The 22,536-nt window shown below is 43.6% G+C and overlaps 1 protein-coding gene across 2 annotated transcripts in view; it reads right to left on the minus strand.

The window, feature by feature from the left end:
* Positions 1-6,904: 6,904 nt before the first annotated feature.
* Positions 6,905-22,536, minus strand: part of GPR176 (G protein-coupled receptor 176) — a 122,641-nt gene continuing 107,009 nt past the window's right edge. The window contains exons 2-4 of one of the 2 annotated variants that reach the window (XM_045816192.2): positions 15,369-15,621; positions 11,560-11,745; positions 6,905-10,210 (exon numbers count right to left, since the gene is read on the minus strand). In XM_045816192.2, the coding sequence (XP_045672148.2) occupies positions 9,088-10,210; positions 11,560-11,745; positions 15,369-15,621 (1,562 nt within the window). In that variant the 3' untranslated portion in view covers positions 6,905-9,087. The remainder of the gene's footprint in view (positions 10,211-11,559; positions 11,746-15,368; positions 15,622-22,536) is intronic. The other variant, XM_045816175.2, reaches the window with a different exon arrangement.

The raw sequence follows: 22,536 nt of genomic DNA on the forward strand, positions 1-22,536 counted from the left end.
AAGTGAAAATTAAATGTCAAAAAACCAAAATGAATTTTTTAAAATATCCTAGTATATATTATAAATACCAAATATCAAATAACCATTGGTCACTTTTAAAGACTGACGTTCTCACACATTTGTATTTATAGAAAATCTGTAGACTTAAAAAGAAGTCCATGTTTTATTTCATTTGCCCCTTTTATACCAAGTGCGCTCCCTCCAAATCCTGCATGGCCACAGTGCCATCCATATAACCAAGAGGCATGAACAGGAAATTAAATAAAGCCTTAAAGAACAAAAAGCAAGTTCTGTAGCAGGTAACCCTATTTTTCTTCAAAGTAAAATGCATTTTTAGTGTGTGTTTAGTAATTTTTTTAAAAAAAGATTTTATTTATTTGAGAGAGAGCACCGGAGTGTGAGAGCAGATGCAGGAGAAGGAGAAGCAGGCTTCCCACTAGGGAGCCCGATGCAGGGGGCGGGGGGGGGGGGGGCTCCACCCCATGACCCTGGGATCATGACCTCAGCCGCTTAACAGATTGAGCCACCCAGGTGCCCCCCTTTTCTTAGTACTTTTTAGTACTTCAAAGTTATGAAATGAAACTGCTGAAAATGGGTTCTCAGATTTTGTGGTTCACAGGGATCATTTCATGGGTTACTTACAATGTTCATTTTCATCCTTATTCTGTGACTTAGTAGGTCTGGGGTCAAGCGCAGGAATCTGCATTTTAACAAATACCTTGGTGATTCTGGTGCAGAAGCAGCACGAGCATGCTTTGAAAAACACTAACTTAACAACACCGACTGTTTTAAAGAGTAAATGGTGAGGAGGCCACTGCTCTGCAAGGCGCTATGGAGCCCCTGGAACTGCAAGACACTGAGACCCCCAGGACCTCCTTTGTAAATAGTGATGGAAAAAACTGGAAAATGTTCTCCTATCCCACTTCCTTGATTCTGAACCTTTCTCCCCTCTTCCTGTCTACTGTGGAGTGCTGCGCAGAATCGAGTGCTAGCCAGAGAATGTTCCCCCTGTAAAACACTGAGGGGAGAACAAATTTGCCACTTTTCAGTATCTGTTAGCCCGAGCACACAACGATACCCCTTGAAAGGAGTTAGCCCAGGCATTGTCATATGACCTTGTTTAACTTGTCCCGGCGATAGGAATTTCAGTGTTGGCGGGGGGAACCAAACTACGCCAGGAGACAGAGAAGCATAAAAGCCACACACGCACAGTGCAGCCTTCCGCTTATCACCCGGAAGCTAACAGAGGATTGTTTTTTAAAAGATAGTAAATAAAAAAAGAAGTTATCTTCTAAAATCCATAATGAATTTTTTTTTTTTTTGGAGCAGGGGGAGGAGTGGTCATCTCAGTCTGCCATCAAGAGAGAAGCTCTGCCAAGTGAGTCATTCACCAGCAAGGGAGAAATCTATTTCCCTTCTCAGAGAACTCCCTGGCAGTCACTCTAGTTACAGTGCTGGCTCCAAAGTTGGGTCACCTGTAGCAATTCTGCATCTATAAAGAGTTAAAGAGTTGCCAGAACATTCCCCGAGGGCTGCTGCAGTTTCCATTGCTGGATGCCAGTTGAGATGACACTGCTCGACTCGTGGCCTGCGGCCTGTCGCCTGGGCCAGAGGAATGGATGAGACACTGCTTGTGGATAACGGCTGAAGACAAGTTTAGCAATTTCACTGCAGCAATCAATCCTGGGCTGAAACCCACTGTTTCTGAACTCTGTCCAGGCACTGAGTGTCATGCTTCATGCTTCTCCTTGGATTCCAAACCATAACTTCTATACTGAGCTAGTTTTTCTCTGATCGGGTAGGGTTTTGGTTTTGGTTTTTTTGTTTTATTTATTTATTTATTTTTAAGATTTTATTTATTTATTTGACACAGAGAGAGAAACAGCCAGCGAGTGAGGGAACACAAGCAGGGGGAATGGGAGAGGAAGAAGCAGGCTCCCAGCAGAGGAGCCTGATGTGGGGCTCGATCCCAGGACTCTGGGATCATGCCCTGAGCTGAAGGCAGATGCTTAATGACTGAGCCACCCAGGTGCCCCTTGGTTTTTTTGTTTTAATTTGGGACGCCTGATCTGTATACTAAAATGCTTTTTTTTTTTAGTATCTGAATTATATAAAAAAAACTTTATGTTAACACAAAAGACAGCTAAAAGTGATTCACATAGCGTATTAGAAATGAATTCAGGGGCACCCGGGCAGTGCAGTCGTTAAGCGTCTGCCTTTGGCTCAGGGCGTGATCCCGGCGTTCTGGGATCGAGCCCCACATCGGGCTCCTCCGCTAGGAGCCTGCTTCTTCCTCTCCCACTCCCCTGCTGTGTTCCCTCTCTCACTGGCTGGCTCTCTGTCAAATAAATAAATAAAATCTTAAAAAAAAAAAAAAAGAAATGAATTCAAATCAAACTTCAAGGGTCTTAAGCAGCAACATAGAGAAATTCATTTTTCTCAGGGTTAGGGTCTCCAAGATAGAGAAGAAGAAGGTAAACAGCACAGGGCGTTGTTCATCAGTCAGCAGCTAGGCTGCCATCCTGAACTGCTTAACATCTCACTTCCTTCTAACACATCTGTTTTCTTAGCCCAAACTCAAAGTACTGTTTCCATCTGAACATAGAAGGTGTTTATTACAGTAGGAAGTTCTCAATATTTTGATGACTACTGGCTTTCCTGATTTTTTTTTTCTTTAAGATTTCATTTACTTGACAGAGAGAGAGCACAAGCAGGGGGAGCAGCAGGCAGAGGGAGAGGGAGAAGCAGGCTCCCCGCTGGAGCTGGACATGGGGCTCCATCCCAGGACGCTGGGATCATGACCGAAGCCAAAGGCTGACGCTTAACCGACTGAGCCACCCTTGGCTTTCTTGTTAAACCTCTTTCTTCTTTGATCATCCAAACTCCTTATTTAACAGAAGTTGATTTCTTTTCCCTTCATTTTATCGTAACAAACTGGAATTAATATTCTAATTTGGCTCAAAATGTTATGTAATTCATACCTTGTTATATAACTCATACATTGACACATAAAACCATTTTAAAATTATGCATCCCTGGTTTCTCATCAGGGCTCTGCCAAGAGTTGACCTGGGCCTGGTCTTTTGACATCCCTCAAGCTGTTTGTCTAGTAAAATAAGGGCTGGATAAAGGTTTCTAAGCTTGCTTTCAGCTCTGAGACTCTGTGATCACCCAATCTAAGTAGGCTTGGCTCCTTCTGGAAACCACCTGCTCGTGTGTCCCAGTCTGAACTACAACAGTATCCTCACCACCGTAAAAGACACCTGCTCGACAGGCTGGACAGCCAGAACTTCCTGTTTAGAAACATCTGGGCAACAGTTAACAGTCCTCAGTCTTGTCCTCTGCAATCTACAAGCAAAGATTAAACAAAGAAGACGACAATAGGTGTGCCTGATTTTCATAGCATGATGCAACTGAATGAACTGAAAACTGACTTAGGTTTTATTAGATCTGGATTCGCCGCCCCCTCTGCTCTTGGCATCATAAAGACAAGGCCCTTCACTTCTGCAGGCTTCACTTTATCGGTCCCTCTATTGATTAGTGGGGAGGTAACGCCTGAGCACTTTCCCTTACTTTGTAGAAATAGAGAAATGAAAACGTTCTTGGGATTCTATATTGAAGGTTTCACTGCAGTTGTTAATGAGTATTTTTATTTCAAATAAAAGCAGCCTTCCCGTCTGTACTGGACAATGGAAGAAAGACGAGTTCTCAGGTCCGGTTCACAGTCATCATCTATTAAATGCTCATTTACCGGACATGCTTTGCTGCAGATGACTTGGTATTTTTATGAAAATTGCCAACTGTTTTTTGTTCTGAATCTAGAGATTGTTACCTTGGCCCAAATTTGGGGGGATCTTGGACTCAGGTGGAACACCTGCATTCATGTGTTCATTTGTCTACCTTTCACTGGTCACGTACTAAGTTAAATCCTCCAGCAAACTATTTCCGGGCAAGTGAGATTTTCAGCCTTTCTCTTCTCCCATCTAGTCGTCTTGCCAGGGGAGGGGCTAGGTGGTCCCATGAATCCCTACCAACTCCTCACCTCCGCTCCTTTGAGACAGTAAGTGTCAGCAGTAAGGGGGATTTCTGAGTGCCCAGCCGTAGTTACCTGTCTGCACTAAAGAGCAGATAGGAAAATCGAAAGCCTTAGTTAGGAAAATATTTCTTCATCCTCTCAACTGGCTGTCTACTGAATTATTTACATTTCATTATGAAAAAGACATTTAAAAGCACTGGTTTCCACTTCCCACATCTTGCTATGGATTAGGCATTTTTTAAAATCATGAGTTCTAAGGCTTCTGGGTGGCTCAGCTGGTTAAGCATCTGCCCTCAGCTTAGGTCATGATCTCAGGGTTCTGGGATCGAGCCCCAAGTCCAGCCCTGCATCGGGCTCCCTGCTCAGTGGGCAGGCTGTTTCACCCTCCCCCTTTGCCGCTCCCCCCCCACTTCTGCTCTCTCGCTCAAATAAATAAATAAAATCTTTTTTAAAAAAAACCTTGAGTTCCAGTCCGAGGTCTTGAAAAAAATCGGGCGCCTGGGCGGCTCAGTTGTAAGTGTCTGACTTTGGCTCAGGTCATGATCCCAGGGTCCTGGGATCCAGTCCAGCATTGGGCTCCATGCTCAGCAGGGAATTTGCTCCCTTTGCTCCTTCCCCCTACTTGTGCTCACTCTGTTGCTCTTCTCTCTCCCTCACAAAAAAAAAATAAATAAAATCTTAAAAAAAAAAAAAGAAAAAGAAAAAATCAATCTCCTAGGCCTCAATTTCTTATTGTAAGCAGGTTAAGATCCTCTATATTCTAAGTGACTATGTGAAGTAAATGGGCATTTTATGGAGAGAGACATTTCCTGAATTTAAAGAAAAACCTTGCCATCCATGGAATAAAACCTCTGAGGAAGACGCACACACTCAGTGCAACGTAATTTTCACTTTCCTTCGGCACCTCCTGCTAGCACGTGAGCATTCACTGCTATCTGTCTCTTACAGAGACTTGCTTCTCTCCCCCAAGCCACCTGGAGGGCAGGAACCGGAGCTTAAGTACTTTCTACTCCACTATAATAGCATTATTAAATGCAATAACATTTATTGTTCTGAACGAATGAATCTTGTAAACATTTCCGATACCTGCAGAAAACAGTATCGAGTGTCCCTGCGGGAGTGTGGGCGATGGCTGAGAGTGATTTGATGGCAGTGACTCTTGAATCAAACGAAAGGTAACCTTGGTGCAGAAATAAAAAGGAGGACATGAGGCCGAAGACAACTCTGTGAATACTCTCAGCCGAACGATCGCAGTCTTGGCATTCCATCACGAGCTTCTTACCATTGACTCTGCACCCAATTACTCCACGATGAAACTGAGGAAATCACGGAGCTAAAGGAAATTTGAGGAATAACACTGAGAAAAACAGCTGTTGGGCATTAACTGTTTTAATCCAGCCCCCAGTTTAATATGATGTGCCAAGCGGGTATTCAAAAATAATCATAATAATGGTGGATTATAATAATCATCAGTACTTGGGAAGGTGCAGAGAAAGAATCGAGCCTTAATGCCATCTGTACTGTTTTTAGCTCTGTCTCTACTTGCTTCGTCGCTGAGAGCTAATGACGTGGCCATCTGTGCCTCTCGTCTCCCCAGCTGCAGAATAGAGAGCCCATCATTGCCTACAGAAAGTCTGCGGGCTGTGCTTGAATACCCTCCAGGGAAACATCACATATAAGTACAAAGCACGCACTGAGAAGCCAAATGCTAAAGAGGGAATAAACTTGAAGACAGAGAGTATTATAAGTTAAACCTCACTGAGATCTTCTAGATAATATTCTAATGACTCAAAGTAGTTAATGCAAAGGTACTTATACTGGGTTCACTTCAGATATTGTCTTAAGTAGATAGGAATATACACTATAAATAAACAAATTCCAGAATAGTTGAATTCATTCAACTCAGTATTTTTTAATAAATCTGAAATATTAGGTGGGTTCTAAATTTCTGACGCAAACTAGCATTACTTAAACTCGCTCTTAAAAGTAGTAATAACTCTTGGGGCGCCTGGGTGGCACAGCGGTTAAGCGTCTGCCTTCAGCTCAGGGCGTGATCCCGGCGTTATGGGATCGAGCCCCACATCGGGCTCCTCCGCTATGAGCCTGCTTCTTCCTCTCCCACTCCCTCTGCTTGTGTTCCCTCTCTCGCTGGCTGTCTCTGTCTCTGTCGAATAAATAAATAAAATCTTAAAAAAAAAAAAGTAGTAATAACTCTTAAATGTACTTTAGTGAATACAATCCAAAAAAGAAAAAAGAAATATTACTTCTTGGTTACTGAGAGAATATGGAATTCAGAACAGCCTGTAACTGCCCAGTTCATAGAACTTATCTGAACGAAAGGAATTATCTGAGCAAACTGATATTATTTCAACCTATCAGCAGAAAGCCACTGGTTACTCTGACTCTGAAAGCCTGAACTGTCTTTTTTCTCAATTCCCTTTTATGATGCTTATGGTTTCTTCTATTTTCTTTTGTTTAGTCTGAGGGCATGCCACAAAATTCCAAAGGTTTTTAAGCTGATCTGTTTTTTATCTATACATGAGGATTGTTTTAAAATATAACAAAAAGGCTTAAAACAAACACCCCAAACAGTCCCAGAGACAAGGACCTGCAACCATTTCAGCCACAGTCACAAATCTCCCTATTTCTACGTAGGTGTATTCTACTCGGTTTTGCATCATCCACTTGGGACATGACTGGCACCCCGTAGGGGTAGATGAGGACATCGCTCTCCTGCACAATCATCTCCTCTACTTCTCCTCCACCTTCCCAACGTCACTGTAACTTTGACTGAATCAACATTCAGCGTTTACGTTAATATGCCCACTGGAGAGGGAAAGAAAGAAACAAGAAAACAAAGCTCATTCAACTTTTGAGTTCAGAAACAGCTTTTCGGTTTTTTATTAAAATGGAATTCTTCAAAGACTAGAGAAATACACCTGGCAATGACGTGTTAGAAGTCATCCATCCGCTTCAAACATACGTAAGAAATAACTCCCAAATTCTGCCTCCCCAGAATGTATTAAGATGTACACATATATTTTCAGAACAACACCAAAGTGGCTACGTTTGACAGGTTCTTCTGAAGTAGACACAATTTTCTGACAGATGATGTTTCCCCTGGAGGAACGTTGTAACAATTATGAAGGTTCTGGAAGATAAGCCTGAAGGGCCACAGTGAACTATCAGGGCACGGAGCCACAGATGGCATGCACGAAGGGCCCAGGAGGCGGGGGACGCCAAGAGAGGGTATGGCAGTCCCCCATTTGTGCTGAGAGCACACAACACTGCAAGGAGACACAACGCAAAGAGAAAGGCTTTCCCTCTCTTGGGGAAGGGACTTTGAGTTCATATTCTGGAATCACAAGACACCACACCCAGGAAGAGAACAGGAAAAGGAAACTCCCTGAACATAGTCTGAGCTTCCTCGGAGGGACAACAGGCCAGTGCGGTTAAAGGAAGTGATCCACGAGGACCACTGCCTTTGGGATGCGGAAGGAAGTTTGCCCGTGAGAATGACCACTTTCATTCAAGCTTGTTCAAGGCACTGGATTGCCCCCCCCGCAACACACTAATAACAAGAACAAAATGTCCTAGAGAGAAGAGTGGAGTGGGCCCCTGTTTTGCCATCATTAAAAGTGAAATGTCATCAATGGTTTGAGTTTAGCCTGGTGAGATCCACCCCAAAGTGGACTGGAATTGCTTGAGAGCCCCCACCCCAGCCCCAGGAGGCTAATCTGTTGAGGACACTGTCTTCCTCCTCTAGCCACTCTGACTCCTGCTAAAACTTTACCAGAAAAGAGGAAGTGAAGGGCTCCCCTGGGCTAGGTGCTGCCTCGGCATTTTTAAATGATTAAATCTTTCTTCCTGTCCTCTTCCTCCTTTGTGTCCAAAATGAAAGGAGAACCATAGTTGCAAAAAGAGACTGAAAATGAGGCTGGCCACACCTGGCATCTGAAGCCCTCATCAGAAGGAAGCCATCTTTGACTTCTCTCACTCTTTTGGGCAGCATCACCTTTCCTAATCAAGTATTTTTTGCTCGATGTTTCCAGAGGACCCAATTTACACTAACTCTGCATTTCAAAATTACCTTTTAATTTCAAAAGTTCGCATTTTTTTTTTCAACATACTTCACTCCTACTGATGGTGACATAGCCCCTTTCACATGAAATCAACGTTGGAAGAGAAGAGACTATAGGGTATGGACATTTCTTTCTTCTCTACCTCTTAGCTTCTCTCTCACTCGTTGAAAAAATGCAATTTAAGGGGGAAAGACACAGTAAAGCATTTGTAGTCTTTTCCAACCAACACTGCAGACAAAGCTTTCTGAGGCTTTCAGTGGTGCCAGGAGTGTGTGTCAGGATAATCAAGACAGAGTATCTCCTCCCTCCCCCCCGGGGCACATCCATTGCCTTGTCTGTCAAACGGGGGGGGGGGGGGACGGGGGGGGGGGGTGGAAGTGCCTTTCTTCATCTACATCCCAGTGAAAGAGATGAAGAGCTTCAGGAGAAACTGAGTCATACTATCAGGCCTTCCAGAGAAAAGGTGTCAAATGCCAACTCCGTATCTCCCCTGAAGATACAGATCAATATGAAACATTTTTAAATATCTGTCCTACTTGAGTCAATCGAATAGGCCTTTTCTTTGTGGCCACACCACTCCATAATTATCTTGGGCTTCCTTTAGAGTGCCTCTGTTCCCTCCGAGCTCCTAGATGTTCTTCTGTCCCTGTACTCTCTGCTGGGCCCAGGAACCAAGGAGTCCTCAGAAAATGCACATGGAGTACGCATCCCAAGACCCATTGCACACTGCCCAGCTTTTGTCTGCACAGAGAGGAACGCACACTTCGCTAAGGACACAGACCATGGAGATAAATATATATACTCCCTCAATAAAGAGGACAATTGGTCTTCTATAGATTTCCCTCTCATTCAAAAAGCACTGGGCCCGCACTGGAGGAGGCAACCCGGACTTGGTGGCAGTGAGGTCCCACAAATCCTGGGGCTGCAAAGGGAAGGGAAGGCAGGCGTGTGGGAGCCCGACGATCCTGACTAGGAATCCACCTTCGGAAAAATGCTCACTTTATTGTTCCTGCTCACCTTCCGCTCCACCCTGCCCACCTTGGGCATCTTTGTCTGAATAAGCTCCTCTGGGGTGTTCCCCAAGGGGGGAAGCAGCCGCTTCTTGCTGTGTCGGGTCTCTGAGAGCCACTGAGGCGGCAACTCAAAAGGCCCAAAACCAAACTGCAGGGAGTACTTGTCAGGCAGCGTCTCAGGCTCCACGGGCGCTGCTGGCGCCACCTGGGAGAGCGAGTCCACAGCGCCCAGGAGAGTGGCCACAGGTGCGCGCTGCGGTCCCTGCTCTCCCTCCAGGCAGGGACTGCCTATCTCCTTGGCCTGGAGGTCAGCCGAGCCGGTGTACTTGGCCTCGCTCTCTTCCTCATCCTCTGTGGGCTTAAAGATCTGCTGCTGCCCGATGTGGAACATCTCCAGGAGCTGGCTGCCCGAGCGCAGGCTGGGCTCCAGGCTGGCGTCGGCCACCCCGCCCCCCGCGCTCACCACGTTCCGGCGGCTGTAGCGGTGATGCAGCTGCACCAACGTCCCTACCAAGCACTTGCGGACGGACTTGTTCACAGTAAGAAAGAGCACAGGGTTGGCCAACAGAGACACCTTGGGCAGCCAAATGGCAGTGAGCAGCAAGAAGACAGACGTGTCGGGGACATTGAGCACGGTCTGGTAGACGACCAGGGTGGCGTAGGGCACGCTACATAAGATGAAGACCATCACCATGGAGAGCAGCGTGGCATGCAGCTCCGCCTCGCGCTGGGACGCATAGGGGATAGAGATGGTGTTCTGCGGGGTCCGCAGGGCCGCGATGATCACCTTCTTCTTCTGGCTGGCGCTCAGCGCCCGGCGGATGAGTATCAAGAAGAGGAAGACCACGGCCACAGGCACGATGACCGTAGTGACGTTATAGGTCAGCACGTACACCAGGTGGCCCAGCGAGTTGCTCCAGACTTCGGTGCAGGTGGACGTGGCATAGATGTCGGCCACATTGGTCACTGCAAACACGGGCACGCTGGCCACCACTGCGTGGGCCCAGATATACATCACCAGTTCACGGGACTTGGCATCAGATATTTTTCTCTCCAGTGGATAAAGGACTGAGTAGTACCTGAAAATGCACAAGCAAACTTCATGTCACAGGAGAAAATACAGTTTAAATGCGCAGGCTCTGTAACACCAAAAGGCGGGGGGGGGGGGGGGGGGGAGGGGAGAATGGGTCAGGTTCTTTTATTCTGCCTCAGATGGAGGGAATCACCAGGGAATTAGGAAGCTAGACCTTAAGTTTTGAGGACTTTGCTGTACAATAGAAGCATTACTAGGCCACAAAATTATTTTTAAAAGACCTTTTCAAATGAGCAGAGAAGAGCCCTGTCGTACGGGACTCTCAAGACTATCAGGAAAATAAGTGAATAACTGCATTTCATAGCTAACTTTATAAATATTGCCACCAGCGTCAGATCCCAAGGAGTGCCCTTGATACAAAGGATGTCTCCACCTGCTGTAAAGACATCGATTTTTCAATTTAAGGGTAAAGGGTAACTCGTAAAAAAATTTTACATGGGCTAGAGCAAAGGCGCTAATGGAAAGAAATTTGTCTACACACATGTCTAAAGCAGACTCGTGCCATAATGCACGCATGGATAGCATTAGCATTCACAGCTGCTCGGGGCAGAGGCACCCCGTGTGAAGGACGGACTCTGACAAGGTCCTTGCACAAAAGCAATTCAAAATACAAAAATGGGGGCGCCTGGGTGGTGCAGTCGTTAAGCGTCTGCCTTTGGCTCAGGGCGTGATCCCGGAGTTCTGGGATCGAGCCCCACATCAGGCTCCTCCGCTAGGAGCCTGCTTCTTCCTCTCCCACTCCCCCTGCTTGTGTTCCCTCTCTCGCTGGCTGTCTCTCTGTGTCAAATTAATAAATAAAATCTTTTAAAAAAATGCAAAAATGATGTGTGCTCAATAGCCGTTGTTCCCATGATGGCCACTCAGTAACCCTAGCAATCAATTAGTAAGTCTACAATGTCTCATGATTAGATGTTGGCTAAAATCAGATCAGGCCTTTCTTCCTTCAAGCTTTCACTTGATTATTCTGTAATCAGAATTCCAAAAGCACCTTGTTTCAATATGACCAATGACTTAGGGAAACTGAGTAATTCTTCAGACCACAGGAACCACATCTGTCATGAAAGGGCTGTCACTAGCCATCAGAACTATGGTGAGCGCACATCTCCGCGGTCAGCTAAAGCTGGAATCGACCTCACAATTCTATTAACGTTCATCACTCACAGGGCCAGGGAAGCAAGCGTGCCCTCCTGTCATGATATCTGTGCCAGGTACTGCACCAGGCACTGGGTTACAAAGATGAAAAGACACAGGAACATCTCTGAACTCCATGGGGGAGAAGGCATGCCAGCAAGCAGTTATAACCAAGGAGATGATGGCTCTTCTAGAGGAACGCACAAAGGAGGGACCGGAAAAGGAGCACCTCGAAAAACGTCAACCGAAGGTGGCACTCCGTGGTGGAGTCTGGCAGGGGACAAGCTGGGGGAGAATGTTCCAGGCTGAGGGAGATACGATGGAAGCACAACATGACCATGGATGATCAGGAATGGATGGAACATGGAGAAATGTGTCCTAGATCTCTTTCTGGGAGGGAAAAAAAGAGAAAGAAGTTCATAGGTTATGCATGCTCTCAATTTTTTTTTCCCTCTGAATATAGATACACTTTTCTAATCACAACTCCTTAATCCAATGTCAAAAAAAAAAAAAAATCCAATGCCAAGGTGCTACACCCACACATGAATACATTCCCATTCGTCACTGACAGGTAACAAAACGGCGCTTCCACTATGTCCTGGAAAAGCACACGGGCTCATCAGAAATCATTCTGTCAATGTTTACATCTCTTGAAGATGATGCAGGAAGTGGCCTCCCAACGAACTCACTGACTCGGGAGCCAGCAAACGAGTATCCGAGAAAGAAGTGAGAGAAAGGATGGTCTTCCCTTCACCTTCATGTCCACCACCCTACGTCTGCCAGTAATTGGTTTCCCTGCAGAATAAAATAAGACTTTTTTTTTTTTACCAGCCTTTGTTTTCTACTAAAAAGATGTATTTACTTTTTTTTTAATGATAGCAAAAATACAATCAATTTTCCGCTGGAAAGAAAATAAGGATTTCTTATCATTTACGTATTTCCTTGTCTAAGACTGAGGGCCCAGAAACCACCCACGGGGATTACTGCATTGCATCACGGTATGGTAGCGAATGGGTCAGAATAATGTGTCCCCACAGTTGTTGCATCCTGTTGTAAGAATCCTTCAGGATTCACGGAAGCATTATTCACCAGAGCCCGAAAGTGGAAACAACCCAAATGTCAACCAGTAAATGGGCGAACAAAATATGGTATAACCATACAATGGAATTATTATTCAGTAATAAAAAAGGAATGGAGCAAACTTTTAAGAGTAAATCCTAAGAGTTCTCATCGTAAGAAAAAAAAAATTTTTTTCCTATCTGTATCAGATGATGGATGTTAACTAAACTTACTCCCGTAGTCCTTCCACACTGTATGTAAGTCCAGTCATTTTGCTGTATACCTGAAACTTACACACTGCTGTATGTCAATTGTATCTCAACAGAACTGGGGAAAAAAGGGATGAAGCACCGATGCTCGGGCACGGATGAACCTTGAAAACGTGAAGCTGAGTCAAAGAAGGCGGCCACAAAAGAACAGTGCGTGATTCCACAATATGCAATGTCCCCCGCCCCCCAGCAAACATACAAAGACAGAGAGTAGATTAGCGGTTGCCTAGATCTCGGGGGGGGGGGGGGGGAGAATGACTGTAAATGAGCAGGAGGTCTCTTCTCAGGGTGCAAGTGCACTTTCCAGGTATTCAAGGACCTCTTGCCAAGCACGAAAAAGACACATGCCGCAAAATGGCATCGCATGGAGCACATTCAGCTTGTTAAAGGGATTGAGTGACCCACGTAATCTTTTTTGAATGAAAATTAGCCACCAACATTTAAAAACAATAAAATTCAGGGCGCCTGGCTGGCTCGTAGGTAGTGTGTGTGACTCTTGTTCTCGGGGTTGTGAGTTTGAGCCCCATGTTGGGTGTAGAGATCATTTAAACAACAAAATCTTTAAAAATAAATAAAAAATAAATAAAAATGGCAAAACTCCAGATTTCTGATGTCTCTTCTAAGAAAACAGAAAGTCCTGCCTACTAAATCTAGATTCCCACAAAGTAACTATCAGCTGCGTCTGCTGAGTTATCGACCCCCAAGAACAGGAATGCAGACACAAAACCCCAACCTAGCCAGTGACACCTGGCTTTGTCTCCTGTTTTACCTGCCCCTGTAGATGATGAATTTTTTTTTAATGATTTTTTATTATATTATGTTAGTCACCATACAGTACATCCCCGGTTTCCGATGTAAGGCTCGATGATTCATTAGTTGTGTATAACACCCAGTGCGCCACGCAATACGTGCCCTCCTTACTACCCATCACCTGCCTATCCCATTCCCCCACCCCCTCCCCTCTGAGGCCCTCAGTTTGTTTCTCATAGTCCATAGTCTCTCATGTTTCATTCCCCCTTCTGATTACCCCCCTTTCTTTATCCCTTTCTTCCCCTACCGATCATCCTAGTTCTTATGTTCCATAGATGAGAGAAATCATATGATAGTTGTCTTTCTCTGATTGACTTATTTCACTTAGCATTATCTCCTCCAGTGCCGTCCATGTTGTAGCAAATGTTGAGAAGTCGTTCTTTCTGATAGCTGAGTAATATTCCATTGTATATATGGACCACAACTTCTTAATCCAGTCATCTGTTGAAGGGCATCTCGGCTCCTTCCACGACTTAGCTATTGTGGACATTAGATGATGAATTTTTAGTGAGAAACTCCCCAAGAGCCAGAGTGGCTCCTAGCCAGATTTGATGGTAGAGTGTTTGCAGACAATGTATCTAAGGAAAATGGGCCAATCAAAAGAGAAACCTAGAGAAAGACAGACAAATACTGATGCGGCCTATCCAAGCACAGGCCATAAATAATTCATTTAATTTTTCTTATCGCAGAGGAACCTTGGGCTCAGAAAGGTTAAGCCACTTTGCCCAAAGCAACCCAGCACAAAAGCAGTGTGTGGGTAGGGCTTACAGCCAACTTGAGGCTCCAGGCTCCCCTCTCTTAACCACGAAGTCAATGACTCCTCCTAGTAGGCTGGGGACTTTGTGGGCCTCTGTGTCCTTCCATGCAGGTGACCCTGGGCAGCTGATAAAATCAGAGTTCCAGGCCTGTGGCTGAAGTGACGCCACACATTGGCTCTGCAATCCACGCCCTCATATGTCATTAAGGTATCAAGTATGTTTTGAACGGATAAAGAGATTAAAAATTCCAAATTCATCTAAAATCCAGTTAAATGCATCAATGAGGATAAAGTCAGAAGAGCCAGCACTTTCTTCTCAGCAACTTTTCCTCTCTATCAATCTTGAAATCAAAAGTACTCATGGATGCAAAACACCTGTCAGCTCTTGTTTGCTTATTTAGTTCTATTCTCTAAAATGTATTATTATCTCAAACTGTATTCATGACGTGCTCACAACAAAAGGAGAAGGCAGGAAGCTGTTGATTACTGAGATCTTTACACTTGACCCTGATAAATTTGATCCAATTATGTACAATGGCAGTAGCTGAGATATGATTCATTTCCAAGTAAATACCCTTTTAAAGAGGATGGGAAGAGAAAACCACCACCACCACAACATAAAGTCTTGGAAATCAATCCTCCAAAGGAATTCTGGTATTACCTTGCCAGGTCCAACCGGGCTGTCTAATCATTTCTTAAATAACCACTGAATTGTCCCCTTGTTCTTCTGGAAATGTTTTCGGCCTACATCAAAAAGCACTAATTGCAGCGTTATCAATCAGATGAGCAATCTGCTACAAATCGCAACACAAATACCACCAATTCCAACCAAGCTGAAGCTACACCACAATCCACCTGCCCCAGCAACCTCATGGCGTAAACACCCCCCCACGCCACATCTTTTCCCAAAGTCCTATTTCCCGTAGCTGCCGTGAAATCAACAGGTCTTTGTGAGGCATCTGTTTCAGACATTCATTCTCCTTCTGTTGACCAGGAGTGGACTACAAAGCAGCGTGTGGAACACTGCCGAGTCACTCTTAGCTTTGTGATGCTAATTTTTCAATGCACTTGAGAAAGAAAAAAAAAAAAAAGTTGAACCCCTTGCTAACTGATCTTACCTGTCCAAGGCAATGGCAGGGAAGCTGAGAATAGTCACAGAGCAGAAGACTTTGTGCAAAAATTTGACGACCTTGCAGAAGAGCATGGTGTAGATCCACCAGCAGCAGTGAGGACTGGTGCTGAGGATGATGTCAAAGGGCACGCAGACCAGGCTGGCACAAATCCCGGAGCAGGCCAGGTTTTTAATGAACCTGTTGGTGACAGATTTGAACACGGTTGTGCGGCAAGTTGACCATAACACCATGAAGTTTCCTGGCCAGATATGCAAAAAAAAATTTAAAATAAAAAAGTTTTTTAAATTAAAAATAAAAAATTAAATGAAAAGAAAGGAAGAGGACAAAAAAAGGAAAGAAAGGAACAGGTTAAAAAAAGATCGAAAAACCACATTTGAGAGTTCATTTCAAAGGATTTCATGTAAATACTTACATATTCTATTGTCAATTTATGTGAAAGTATTAAATCACTTATGTACACATCAAAAAGTCTAGAAGGCTTTTTGGTGGTGAGTTTCGTTATTTAGATTTAGACATAACAGTATTAGATGATGACTCAGTCTCATTTGAGTTTAAAGAATTTTCTAGGTGTTACTTAATCTCAGGCAGTCTACTCTTACCAAGTTGGCAAATGACCCCCACACGCCACCAAACTCTGCAAGAGAAATATGACGCAAGCCACACATGTAATTAAAATTTTCTAGCAGTCATATTTTGCAGAATTAAGAAGCAGGTGAAATTTTTAAAAGTATACTTTATTTAGTCCAATATATCACAAACATTGTTTCAACATGTAATCATTACTTTTTTTTTTTTTTAGATTTTATTTATTTATTTGACAGAGAGAGACAGCCAGCGAGAGAGGGAACACAAGCAGGGAGAGTGGGAGAGGAAGAAGCAGGCTCCTAGCGGAGGAGCCTGATGTGGGGCTCGATCCCAGAACGCTGGGATCACGCCCTGAGCCGAAGGTGGATGTTTAACCGCTGTGCTACCCAGGCGCCCCAAACATGTAATCATTACTTTTTAAAGTACTGATGAGGGACGCCTGGGTGGCTCAGCAGGGAGCCCGATGCAGGACTCGATCCCAGGACCCTGAGATCATGACCTGAGCTGAAGGCAGACGCTTACCCGACTGAGCCACCCAGGGGCCCTCATTTTGTTTTATACCCCCAACACATTTCAATCTGCACTAGTCACATCTGAAAGTCCTCAACAGCGCTGGCAGCTAGCAGCAACCATGCAGGATCGTACTGTGCTAGACCTTCAGCAGCAATGATGCAATGACACATCTTTGAGCATTCTCCTATTGCGGCTTCCACAGGCCTATAATCTCCTGGTTTTCCTCCTACCCCCCCACTCTCTCATGTGCTGGCTGCTCTTCATCTTCCTGACGAGGCCGTTCTCTATCCTCTCTCTAGGCAAGATGACCCATTCAGGTGGCTCTTCATCAAAATGCTAATGACTCCCACATGTGTGTCTGATGTTAGACCTCTCTTCCATCTCACACTCCTATTTCCAACAATATATCTGATTCCCCTTCCCTCTCAATCTGTTACCACTGTCTTGGTCCTCAAAAGCCTACATGATCTGGTGCCTACCTGCCTAATCTCACTCCTCTCTTGCCTGGGCTAACTAGGCACCAGCCACTCTGGCCTTTCTTTCCATTCTTGAAACAGGATCAAAGTCGAGCCTGTCCCAGTGCCTTTGCACAAGTTTTTTATCCTGCATACCTGCTCCTCATATGCCTGATTCCCTTTAAGTTAGGTCTTAATGTAACTGCTGCCTCCCCAGGGAGGCCTTCCTTAACCAGCTTTTTATTTTAAATTCTCACTGCTCCTCCCTCCACGACATTCTATGATGCCCAGTTGGGGTCTTCATAGCTCTTATCATAATTACTGATTTGTTTACTTGTTTCCCTTCATCTCATGAGGACAAAAACCATGTCAGTGTTGTTCACTGTTACAGCTCCACTGCCTTGCTCAGTATTTGGCACAGAACAGACAGTCAGTAAATATTTACTGAATAAATGGATTTGTAATCAGGAGACAAATAGTAATCAAAAGTCCCTTTGGTAAGATAACACCTTTGGTAGTATGTCCATCATGTGAGAATATTCTAAGTCCGTAGTTCCCAAACTCACTGTGCATCAGAATTACCAAACCAGACATAACCACGGTTAAGGGGTATGAAACCGAGAATCTGCACTTAATAACAACTTTCCTGGAGGAAATTTCAGAAACACCAGTTCTAAACAGAGGCTGTAGTCCCCACCCAAGAGTCACACAGGGTCCAAGTCTTTGCATAAGCAGGGCAGCCTACGTTACCGGTAAAGCTTGTACCTGGTGAGAGAGCCAGGTCCATTGGGTCAATCAGTCATGACCCAAGGACATGACTGCCTCCTGAGCACGTGCTCAGAGAATGCGCTCTCATGCACTGAGCCCTCAGCTCAGCCTCACCTGGAAGGAGAGTGAGAGAGCCAGGGAAGGAACTGCAGGGCTCGGGGCTGCAGCCAGTCACTGCAAGGACCTGCCTCAGTGCCTCCGATGTTCACGTAACTTATTGTCAAGAGTCCTCTCCCAATATGATATTCTAGAGCTACCTCTTAACTGCCAGACAAAGAAAAAAACAGTCACTGTGTTTAAGTAAGTAGGCCAGCTCCTTCCAGGAAATTCTCTCCCAAACTTTCCTTACATTGGTATGTTGCCTTGGTGAGAAGAAACCAGCAATGTGAATATATACACATTTATTCAGTGTAAGAGCTGTTTATACGAATACCACCACCTCAGGCCCCCTCCACCTTTCCTGTCACCAAGGTGAGAGACTGAGCAATAATGAGGTGCTTGAAGCTCCACTGATTTGGGGGATTCTTCCCCTGGCCTTTTCCCACTGGAGCACAGATTAGAATCCTGCTGAAGCATCTTTCCTCACTTAAGTTTTACAGAGAGGACTTAAACTCTGGTAACCATCCAACCATGAAACAGCCCACTGTGGCCAAGCTGCGGGCACAGCAACACAGCACACACTCACAGCACACACAACCAAGAGGGGAAGAAGAGGTGGAGGGTAATGGCACTGGGACACACCTACCTTCCCTGGGACTACCGTTACTCTATCATTCCTCCCAATCTAAAATACAAATAAAGATTTCTCTCTACACATATACTTGCTACTTAAAAATAACTGACGTTGGAGCGCCTGGGTGGCACAGCGGTTAAGCATCTGCCTTCGGCTCAGGGCGTGATCCCGGCGTTATGGGATTGAGCCCCACATCAGGCTCCTCCGCTATGAGCCTGCTTCTTCCTCTCCCACTCCCCCTGCTTGTGTTCTCTCTCTCGCTGGCTTTCTCTCTCTCTGTCGAATAAATAAAAATAAAATCTTTAAAAAATAAATAAATAAAAATAAAAATAAAAATAACTGACGTTGAAGACACAGACCTGTCGGTTAACTACTACCATAGACAGTGCTTGACAAACCTTGAGGAAATAACCAGGCAATTTTTTTCCAACTAAATTTTGCCTCTAAAAAATTTTGACGGTGGCTGTCCTTTTTAAGTGGTTCACAGGCTTTACATGTTTGAGAGCAACAATCCTGTGTTAAAGGGACTAGTAACCAAAATGAAATATTCCAAAAATATCTTGGAAAAGAGTATGCTTTGGGGAATCCTCCTGGGAAAACAGATAAACTACTCTTTAAAAACAATCAGATTCCCCAGAGACTTACAGCAGCAAAAAGATTCATGGTCATGCTTTTACAGAAGGCTAACATACCACTCAGAACCTTCTAAAAATTGAATCTTGAAAAAAAGCAAATGAACACTGGAGGTAAATGTTAAATTATAAGAAAAATCCTAAGACAACAGACTGCCAAGAGAGAGGCCAACGTGAATGAGCAAGGGTTAGAAAGATTACAGTGGAATGTTTACACTCAGCAAACACCATGCAATGTAAGAGCAAAGTCAAGCAAATTAGGTCAGACTATTCCATAATAGAAGAAACAGAACAGACAACTACTTTGTGTAGAATGCAATTTTAAATTTCTTCTTTGCTTCAGTTTGCAGCCAAAAAAATAACCAAGAACAGAGTCTCTTAGGTTAAAAGAATTATGTAAAAAGAATATTAGTAAATGCTTCTAATTAACATGCCAGATGATAATAGGAATGATTTTTAGCCTTTTTACTTAAAGTGGCTTTCCTATAGACAGCAAAGAGTTGGCCCTTACTTCCTTAACTGATTGGACAATCTCTTTTAATTTGTGTTTAGATTATTTACATTTAATGTAAATACTGGTATGGTTGGAGTAAAATCTGCCATCTTGTCAGTTGTCTCCTATTTGTCCCATCCATTTTTCACTCCTTTTTTCTTCTTTATCTTACTAATTTTGGATTGGATATTTTTTTATTTTATTTTTTTTTAAAGATTTTATTTATTTGTCAGAGAGCGAGCGAGAACAAGCAGGGAAAGTGGCAGGCAGAGGGAGAAGCAGGCTCCCTGCTGAGCAAGGAGCCCAATGAAGCACTCAATCCCAGGACCCTGGGATCATGACTTGAGCCGAAGGCAGCCACTTGACTGAGCCAACCATGTGTCCCTGCATTGAATATTTTTTAGAATTCCATTCTATCTCATTATTGTCTTATTATTTACACATCTTTCAAAAATGTTTGTAGTGGTTTCCCTCTGTTTACTGTAATTTATATCTTTAATTAGAGTGTACCTTCAAATTCTATTATAGTGCTTCACATGGAGTATAAGAATGTTCTAACACTATATTCCTAATTCCTTCCTCCTAACATTTGCACTTCCATTGTCATACATTACTTTTATATAAACTATAAACCCAAAATACATTGCTAAACATTTCAGCAATCTATTTTGATTAATTTTAGAGTAATTTAAAATAAAAGAAAAAATCTTTTTATATTTATCTTCACTTTAATCACTTTGGGAGATCTTCATTTCTTTGTGTATACCCAAGTTTCTGCCTGGTATCATGTTCCTCATGCCTGAAAAATTTCTCTTAACATTTCTTGTAGTGCAGGTCAGCTAGTAATTAATTCTCTCAGAGTTTGTCTGAAAATGTCTCTTTTTTCCTTCACTTTTGAAAGACGTGTTTGCTAGGCATAATAGTTTCTGAGTTGAGTGAGGTTTTTCTCCAGTACTTGACAGAAGTTGCTTTACTGTCTTCTGGATTTTGTAGTTTCTGATAATACGCAAGCCTTAAATCTTACCTTTGTTTTTCTGCATGTATTCTATTTTCTCTAACTTCCTTCAAGATTTTCTCTTTCTCTTTGGTTCTTAGCAGTTTGAATATGATGTGTCCAGAAGTGTGTGTGTGTGTGTGTGTGTGTGTGTGTGTGTGTGTGTGTTTGTGTGTGTGTGCATGTGTGTACACCTGTTTACAGCACTCTGATCTTCTTGGATCTATGCTTTGATATCTTTTATTATTTTTGGAAAATTCCTGGCCAGTCAATATCTCTTCAAGTATTTCTTTGGCCCCATTCTCTCTCACTTCTACTTCTGGGATTCTAATCACATGTAGTTTGTGTGGTAAACAGAGTAATGCCCCACAACCAAAGATGTCTATATCCTAATGCCTGCAACCTATGAATATATTAGGTTACATGACAAAGAAGAATTAAGGTTCCTCTTCAGCTGACCTTAAGACAGGGAGATTCAAAAATTCTCTGATAATTTCAATACCTGGATCATACCTGAGTTAAGATCTTTGATTTTGTCTCTTGACAGTAGGTTATTTTTCTTGCTTTTTATGACTCATGATTTTAGGTTGAAAGCTATATATCATCTTTAGGATAGTAAATACTAGTAAATGCTATATACAGGACATTTGGACAAACACGCATACACAAACACTCACACACAATGATACCAAAACACAATTTAGGTCAGATTCCAGACCCCAGGCCATGGGTCAGCAACCTCATTTAGTAGTCCCATAAATATACACAGGATTTACAGACAAAAAACAAGAAGTAACATTTGTTAAACAAATATTATTTTATATATTTTATTTTTTTTTTTTAAGAGGAAGAGAGAGAGCGGAGGGGCAGAGAGAATCTTAAGCAGGCTCCATGCCCACTGTGGAGTTTGAAGTGGGGCTCAAACTCATGACCCTGAGATCATGACCTGAGCCAAAATGAAGAGTCAGCTGCTTAACTGACTGAGCCACCCAGACGCCCCAAGAAATAACATGTTTGATAGCTTTTTAAAGTGAAGGAACAGGAAACAAAGATAAGGGAAAAAGGAAGACTGGGTAGTGAGAAATAGAAATATTTTATGTGGAGTAGCCACCTCCCATTACCACACCATGCCACGGACCTGCAGTTCCTAAATCTTCGTAATCATTGGGATCACCTGGAAAGCTTTTAACATACAGATCCTAGTCTCAGCCCAACCGGGTAAGAACCCTGGAAGACCTGGGCGTCTTAATTTTATGTGCTCAGTAGGAAGTTCTGGTGACAGCCAGGGAGCACTGCTACAGCCACTCACTGTCAGCCTTCGCCATACTGAGCATCTCCGGGTACTCACTGTGGTTTTTTTCTTTCCAAATATAAAGAGAGCCCTTCCCCAGTACTGAAAGCAAAAACATGCCAGATCACAATGAGCTCTAATGATCATCTCTATGGAGCCCCAAGAAAGCCCTTCTGTGGTCAGTGATCGGTGCTAGACTGCTGCTCAGCTTCTCCACACGGCCTGCAGACACAAGACGAGCTACAGCTGCAGAAAACAGCTTTTCCTACCAGAGGAGAAATACAAGAAAGGATGACATCTTTGACCAATTTTTATTATTCATGCTCATTGACTCATGGCATCTTTCCCAGCTGCTCACCACCATTGGCAAAACAGAAAGGAGAGACAGATTTTAATTAACTTTAATCCCTTTATTTCCAGTTTTAAAAATGAGCTCATTCATGCAGTAGCCATAAAGTACGTTGGGAGCATGTATTTTGTTTTACAAAGAGGAAAAAACTCAAAATACGGTCACTTACTGAAAGCTACGCAGGGAAGGAGAAGGCAGGATGAAACAAAAGAGAATGATTATTATGTAACATAATTTGTACCTTGGCCATTACGACTGCTCTAATTACTTGAGAGGTCTAGAACTTCAGGGCACCATTTTTGTTTGGGGGTTTTTTTTGTGTGTTTCCCAAGTGAAAACA

Source organism: Ursus americanus, chromosome 36 (genome assembly GCF_024610735.1).
Source record: "Ursus americanus isolate L20-20 chromosome 36, mUrsAme1.1.p, whole genome shotgun sequence".
Taxonomy (NCBI): Eukaryota; Metazoa; Chordata; class Mammalia; order Carnivora; family Ursidae; genus Ursus; species Ursus americanus.